Here is a 7,380-nt window from a genome sequence, read left to right as displayed (position 1 = left end):
GAACGCGGCGCGTCCCTCCCGGGGAAACACACGCGAGGGGAAGGAGCCGCGCGGGCCGCGGACGCCCCGCTCCTCCCCCGCCAGCCCCCCGGGCGGGCGGCGGGGCGCGGGCGGCGGCGGGGCCGCGCTCGGGGCCGCGCTCGGGGCCGGGGCTCGGCCCCGCGGGGGGGCACCCGCCGCCGCCGCTAGGTGGCGCTGGGAGCGCGCGGCCCCGGCGCGGAGCCCCCCCGGGTGCGGGCCGCGCGGGGAGGGACGAGAGACCAGACCAGAGGGTGGATGTAACCAAGAGCCATTTATTAACAAAATAAAGACTTACCAAGCCGGAGCTCATCCACCCGCCACGCTCGCCGCCCTCCCGCTGCTCCGGCCGAGGGGGCGCCGCGGCCCAGCGCCCCCCGGTGCTGCCCGCTGCAGCCGCCGCTTCTTCGGCCCCCCCCGCCCCGGGTGGGTGGGTGGGTGAGGGGGGCACGGTCCTGCTTCGCACGGCGGGGCCCGGCCGCGGGTGGGGAGCGGTGCTCGCGGAGGCAGAGCCCTCGGGCGTGGGACGGGGCGGGGGGGTCGGCGCGGCCAGGCCTTCGCCCGTCCATCCGCCGCTGCCGCCCCCAAACACATTGGAAAAAAAAAAAATTGGGAAGAAAAAAAAAAAAAAAGAAAAAAGAAAAAAAAAATTTTAAAAAAATTACATCTGTTAACTTTACAAATGAAGAGGAACAGAATCCCAGAACGATAAACACGGAGGGGGAGGAGGAAAACGCTTTTTTTTTTTTCCTTGTGTGTCAGGAGTCATGCAAGAATTTCTCAGGGGAAATTAAGAAGGGGGAGGAAAAAAAAAATTCAAAAGAAACAGAAGGGAAAAATAAAAGCCCCACACCTGCAAAGTAAAGAATTTTTTTTCTTTTTTTCTTTTTTTTTTTTTTGGACACAGACTTTTTGCATACCATTGATTCATTGGTGTATTAATGCACTTATATTCCCAGCTTTAAGCTAACATACAGTAAATAAATACACAGTCCAAGGAGGGAGCAGGGGGCTGGGGCGAGGAGGAGGCTGGAGCAGGGGAAGGGGCTGCCGTAGTTACTGATATCCCAGTGCAGAAGCTGAAGTTAGTCTTTGGCCGTAGAGCGCGTATGGAGAGTAGTAAGGTCCGGCGGCCGGCAAGGAAGGCACCGGCAGGGCGCCGGCTGTGGGCAAATGGCTCTTGCCGTAGGGGTGGTACCTGTTTAGTCCCAAAGTGTGTGGGCTCCTCAAGGAGAGGGAGGCGGGTAACGTGTTGGGGCTCCCGGGGGCGGCGGGCGGGAGGTGGAGGTGGCAGGAGGCTGCGGAGCCCAGCCCGGAGGTAGGGTAACCCGCCAAGAGTTTTTCCGCCCCCGGCAGGGCCGTGTGGGTCCGTAGGTGGGTGAGCAGCTCCTCCGAGGTGGCAAACCTCTTGTCGCAGGGTCCGCTGGCAGACACCCAGTTGCATATGTGGGGCAGGGGGTCGTTCTGCAGCATGAAGCCGTAGGTGTAGAGGGGGTGGCCGGGCAGGCTGGGGGTGCCGCTGGAGGAGAGCGTGGTGTGCACCGAGTGCAGGGGGTGCGTGGGGTACACCAAGGGGTATCCGCTCTTCAGGCTGCCGGGGTCGTGCACGCAGCTGGAGCAGTTGCTGGAGCCCAGGTGCGAGGCGCTGTGGTAGCTCAGGCAATACGGGTCCCGGCATAATCCCTGCATGAAGGAGGGCGGCGAGGCCCCGGTGAGTGGGCTGGAGCTGGGCGGCTTGCCCGGCAGCCCCAGCGCCCCCGGCAGCTGGCTGCCCACCAGGCCCGGCTTGGTGGGGTCCAGCCCGGGCACGAACTGGGACGGGTAGCCGGCGTAGGCGCCGACGATGGAGCCGTGGTAGCCGATGCTGGAGGGCGGCAGGGGGAAGACGGAGTGGCCCGGCTTGTAGGGGGAGACGGGGGCCACATGGCCGGCGGGCGGCAGGGCGGGGGGCTCCGACTTGCGGCCCGAGGGGGGCTCGCCGTGCCCGCTGGCCGCCTCCGCCGCCCCGCGCCCCAGCCCCCCGCCCGTCCCCTCGGGGCTGGGCTTGCCCGCCTCGGGCTCCTTCTTCTCCTCGGCGCCCTTGGGGTCGGCGTGCTGCGGAGAGGCGCCGCGGGAGCCGCCGGGCGAGGCGGCGGCGTGCGGGGGGAACGGCGGGCAAGCGGCGCTGGGCACCCGAAAGCCGGCCTTGTCCGCGCCGCCCTCCTTGCGCGGCTCCCCGCCGCCCTTCGAGTAGGGCTTGAAGCTGGACTTGTCCTCGGGCGGCGCGTCCCCGCTGCCCGGCGGCTTCAGGGCGGCGGGGCGGGCGGCAGGCTCCTTCTCGGCGGCGGGCAGCCCGGCGGAGGCCACGGCGTTCAGCTTGGAGGAGGGCGGCGGGTCGGGCTTGCCGATCTGCGAGCAGGTCTGGGCCAGCAGCGCCAGCGGGCTCTTCTTGGCGTCCAGCTGCGGGCGGAGCGGAGCGGAGCCGGTCAGGGGGGGACCCGGACGGCGCCCCCGACCCGGCCCCCCCCCCCCGGCCATCCCACCCCCAAAACCCCGGGTCCAGCGGGGCCGGGCCCGGCGCCGAGCCAGGGCGCGGGGGATGGGGGGGGACGCGCCCGGCCGGGGAGAAGAACCGGGGTGGGGTGGGGGGAGCCGGGCTGCAGCGGCGGGGAGGGAAGAAGCGGCTCGGCGGGAGCCGGCAGCCCCGGGCAGGGAGGAGCCGGGAGCGCCGGACCGGGATGAGCCCGGCCGGGAGGAGCCGGGAGCGCCGGACCGGGATGAGCCCGGCCGGGAGGAGCCGGGAGCGCCGGACCGGGATGAGCCCGGCCGGGAGGAGCCGGGAGCGCCGGACCGGGATGAGCCCGGCCGGGAGGAGCCGGGAGCGCCGGACCGGGATGAGCCCGGCCGGGAGGAGCCGGGAGCGCCGGACCGGGATGAGCCCGGCCGGGAGGAGCCGGGAGCGGGCGGGGGCGGCGGGCACTGACCTCGATGGGGCTGACGGGCGTGGAGGAGAGCGGCTGGAGGTACTCGGGGTGCAGGAGGTGGCCGCCGTGGGCGCTGAGCATCTTCAGGACGCGGATGGGCAGCCGGCTGGCCTGGCGCAGCGGGTCGGCGGGGGGCGGCCGGGGCGACGGGGCGCCCGCGGCTCCGCGGCTCGGCGGGGTCCTCGGCCGGGGCCCGCCGGGGGCACCGCTCATTTGGGGCGGGGGAGGGGGGGGGGGGGGCGCCGGGCTCCGCGGGGCCGGGCCGGGCCGGGCGGGCGGCGGAACGGCGGCGGCGGCGGCCCCGGCGAGACGAAACCCTTCCCCGGCCCCACCGACACGTCAAATAGCCCCGATGGCGGCCGCGCTCCGAGGGGGCCGGCGCCGCGCACCAATCCGCGCCCGGCCGGGCCCCCGGGGCGGGGAGAGCCGCCGGTGGGGGGGGCGAGCCGCCGCCGCCGCCCCGCGCCGCGCCGCCGCGTGGGGGAGAGCCGCCCACGGCACGGCACGGCACGGCGCGGCACGGCGCGGATCGGCGTTGCATGGGTTGGCGCGGCACGGCTCGGCTGGCAGGGCATGACACAGCTGGCATGATTTGGCACGGTGTGGCACGGTGTGGCACGGCTCGGCTGGCATGGCATGGCTGGCACAGCTTGGCATGGCATGGCACAGCTCAGCTGGCATGGCACGGCATGGCACAGCTCGGCTGGCATGGCATGGCTACCTTGGCATGGCATGGCATGGCACTGCTGGCATAGCTTGGCATGGCATGGCACAGCTGGCTGGCGTGGCACTGCTGCCACATCTTAGAATGGCACAGCATGGCTCATCTGGCATGGCATGCCCAGCATGGCTTATCATAGCGTGACATGGCTCAGCTGGCACACCATGGCATGGCACTGCTGGCATGGCATGGCTTGGCTGCCATGGCATGGCTTAGATAAGATCAGCCTGGCACAGCTCTGCATGGCACAGCTCAGGACCCCTGCTGCAATGGCTCCTGCACCCAGTGTGTATGCCCAGCACCCAAACCTGCTCCCAGACCCTGTGCCCTGCGCCCAGCCTGACCCCTGCACCCAGTCCAGCCCCTGCACCCAGCACCCAGCGTGCATGCCCTGCACTTCATCCTGCCGGCACCCTGCCGGGGGGTGCTCACCCATGTGGGGCAGAGCGAGGCCCCCGTGCCCCTGCAGAGGCAGCTCGATGTCTCTGCTGGCCCCAGAGACAACTGGGGCAGCGCTGGGGCTGCTGCTGGGACAGCAGTGTCACCCAAACCTGAAGGGCCAGCACAGGCCGCATACATACTTTTTATTTTGCATGTATTGCAGTCACCAGCATTTAAATTATTTTAACAGCAGCAGCGGTTGGCTATCACAGAGCGTCTTCTGTTCCTGGGGTAGTGACCAAACAGTCGCTGATCATTTCACACCATCAATAAATACGCAGCCATCGGGTGGGATGCATCGGGTGCACCTGCAACGCAGAGAATGGGGCCGATCTTAACCCAGGTCCCACAAAAAGTGGCAATTCCCTTACGTACCTACAATACTCCTTTCTTTCGGGAGTTTTCTACTTTCTTTGGTTTGCAGAGTCTTAAAACTTCGTCAGCGACAGTGCAGACCGGTGTATAACTAATTAAGCTTCCTGACAATTAACTTCCTATTTCTAGTTACCTTTTCCAGACGTCTTTGAATTACATTCACAAACCCCTGGGGCTCCACAGTTGGGGGGGGCTGAAAACCACCATCCCACCGAGATCGGCCAGGCTCTTTCCATGAGGAGCTGAGGCACACGGATAAATCTTGGGGCTTTACCCCATCTCGCCCAGCCTGGTGCGACGTCCAGCGTGCGGTGGGTGCGGGATCCTGGTGGGGCGGGGAGCTGCTCCCCCGGCTCTCCTGGGCTGGGAGCTGGTGGGAGAACGGGGGCTCGGGGAGAGATGTGCAAAGGGGTGGGGAGGTGGGGTCATGGGAGAAAGTCGTGGGGGTCGGGATGGGGCGAGGACTGAAAACCTTTGGCGCGGAGAAAAGCAATGTGGCGTCTTTAGGAAAGGAAGGCGAGGAGCTGGAAGGACGCTCCACCTGCAATGCAAGGCAGCCGCGTGACGCACTGCACACGCCGAACCCGGGGTCGGGTACCGAAAAGCGGAGGAATGAGTGTTTAGTGCACTGGGGTGATGTCACCGCTGCGCTGCTAAAATCAAGGCTTATCTGGAACAAATTCCCTATTGAGAGCCCGGTAACCCATCCCTCTGACTGGCGTGGTGTGCCACCCGCATGTTCGTGATGCTGGATGTTTGACATTTTCGTTTTCCTTCGTGTACCTCTGGCTGAAGGCGTGCCATTTGCCAATAGCAGGTGGCACGGCGATTGCTTGCGGCAGAGCCGGGAATGGTGGGGAGGAACCAGCTTTCCTGGGGCTGGGGCTGGGGCTAGGGCTGGGTGCCTGCTCCGGCCAGCGCTGCGGCACGGACCCACCTCTGCCCTCCCCGGGTTTGGGTTTCAGGTCCCTCCTGCCTACCCAGAGAGGGAGAGGGGAAAGAGGGAGAGAGACAGACACCTCTAATTAATCATATTAACTCCTGACAGATGCTTTATGTTCCAACAACGTTGCTATTATTAAGTTCATACGGCCACCCCTCACCAAGCCCGTCTGCTCCGCGTTCTGGGAAAAAAGGCTTTGCTGGATTTCCCCAGCAAGTGCTGGCATCACCCCGGCGCAGCCCGATGTCACACCCGCTTCTCCAACCACTATCAATCATACCGATGGCCGGACCTCTCAATTTTCCCTCTTTGTGAGGCTTTTTTCTTCTTTTTTTTCCCCCTCCTGAAGCTGACCGCAAGATTGATTCAATCCGGACAGCGGGGATGTAAACGGAGAGGCGCTGCCTTTCAAAGGAGCCATTCAAGTAAGGAGGAAAGAGAAAAAAATCTTTCCTCAAAGGCACTGGAGTTGTATGCCAACACCACCATGGCCTTAACAAAATCACACACGGTAAGGTGGAACGAGTGCGTAAGAGCAGTGGCGATGCGGCGGCACTCCCAAAGCCGGCTCCCTCGGCAGATGCTGAGACGGAGGGAGGGCACGAGGACGCGATGCCTCCGGGGCTGCGTTTATCGCTTCCCCCAAAACTCGGCTCATTTCGAAGGTCCGATCCTGCTCCGGTGCTGGCGCACCAGGGAATATTTCTGGCTTCAGCTTGGGTTCGCTGGATTAAAACTTCATCAAAGAGTCCTCACAGGTAATGATGAATGCTGCTCAGTGTTGATGCCCTTATCGTCTCTGGTTATATTCTTCATTTTAAAATCCGTGTGGGTCCTATTTTCATTGAGGGGAACAGTGACGAGAGGGAGAGAAAATAAAACTTCCCTATTTCACGTTCCGTTCTGCTCCATGACAAGTCACCCTCTGCTTACAGATTGCCCGCCACAAAGGATATTCAAATAAAATAAGCAAGACCACTTGCCAAATAAAAGTAGCACAGGCACCAAATGAAAAGCAAAATATTTTGAATAAAAGTAAAGCCAAAGAAGACAAAAAGCCTCCGTGAGCGCTTTCAGAAATGACTAATGATATTTTTGCTCCCTAATCAGGGCTTGCCCCACCTGGGCTGCATTAAAGGGGTTTTATTTTTCCAGGGACGTATGCCCAGCGCAGAGCCCTACAGCGCCGATGGACTCCGACGTTTTTGCAACCTGCGAAGCACGGCCGTGGAAGAGGGAATTGTGTTTTTCTTTAAGTTTAAGATCTTTCAGCAACTCGGGATGACTCCCAGGCAGGGCTTTCGGGTGACACACAGCACCCGGCCCCTTTCCGGCCTCGTCCCACCGGTCCTGGGGGTGCAGAAAGGCGCTTTCCAGAGGAAGGCACACACGGTACACCAGGTATGTTTAAAGAGTGAGAAAAAAGCCAGCTAGGAGGTGAGTGGGGTGCAGGGACTGCTGGAAACCCCCTCGGTCCCAGCCCTGCCTGCAGAGCTGCCTGCGCAGGGCGCGTGCCCTTCCTGATGGACAGGACAGCAGCCATGACTTCTAGGAAATGGCTTTCTGAGGCAGTCGTTACACAAACCATGCTATAAATACAATATATGTATTTACGTATAAATACATAATTATTAAACTGCATCAAAAGAAAGTGTTTTTCCCAGGGAGTCAAGTGTATTCCTTTACCTGCCTGTGTCGGCAGTGCAGAGATAGATGTACCTGTGGACAACACGCTGTCTGGCCCTCGGCGCTTTTATTCTCTATTTTTGCTCTGCCCTTTAGCAGAAAAATCCTCTCCAGTTTTGCAACATGTTCTTGTGTTGCTGATATGCCGAAGGTTGCTCTTTGTGTCGTGTTTTACGGCACGGACTGATGTCGGCTCCAGGCGCGGGCATCCCGAGTCCCCGCGGAGCTGGGGC

General features: G+C 63.0%; 1 protein-coding gene across 1 annotated transcript; it reads right to left on the bottom strand.

Annotated features, from left to right (window-relative positions):
• Positions 1-232: 232 nt before the first annotated feature.
• On the bottom strand, positions 233-3,194 carry ZNF703 (zinc finger protein 703). The gene is made up of 2 exons (XM_075174690.1): positions 2,982-3,194; positions 233-2,457 (listed from the first exon to the last, which is right to left on the bottom strand). The coding sequence occupies exons 1-2, from the start codon at positions 3,192-3,194 to the stop codon at positions 1,075-1,077; spliced, it is 1,596 nt and encodes a 531-aa protein (XP_075030791.1). The 3' UTR covers positions 233-1,074.
• Positions 3,195-7,380: the final 4,186 nt, after the last annotated feature.

Source organism: Calonectris borealis, chromosome 27, assembly GCF_964195595.1.
Source record: "Calonectris borealis chromosome 27, bCalBor7.hap1.2, whole genome shotgun sequence".
NCBI lineage: Eukaryota > Metazoa > Chordata > Aves > Procellariiformes > Procellariidae > Calonectris > Calonectris borealis.
This window is presented reverse-complemented; position numbering and strand designations above follow the sequence as displayed.

Bases quoted from the DNA above. Each gene is read 5' to 3' on its own strand.
- ZNF703 (XM_075174690.1), bottom strand. From the start codon at position 3,194: ATGAGCGGTGCCCCCGGCGGGCCCCGGCCGAGGACCCCGCCGAGCCGC. The intron at 2,458-2,981 runs GTCAGTGCCCGC...CTCCGCCCGCAG, and splicing joins CGCCCGTCAGCCCCATCGAG to CTGGACGCCAAGAAGAGCCC.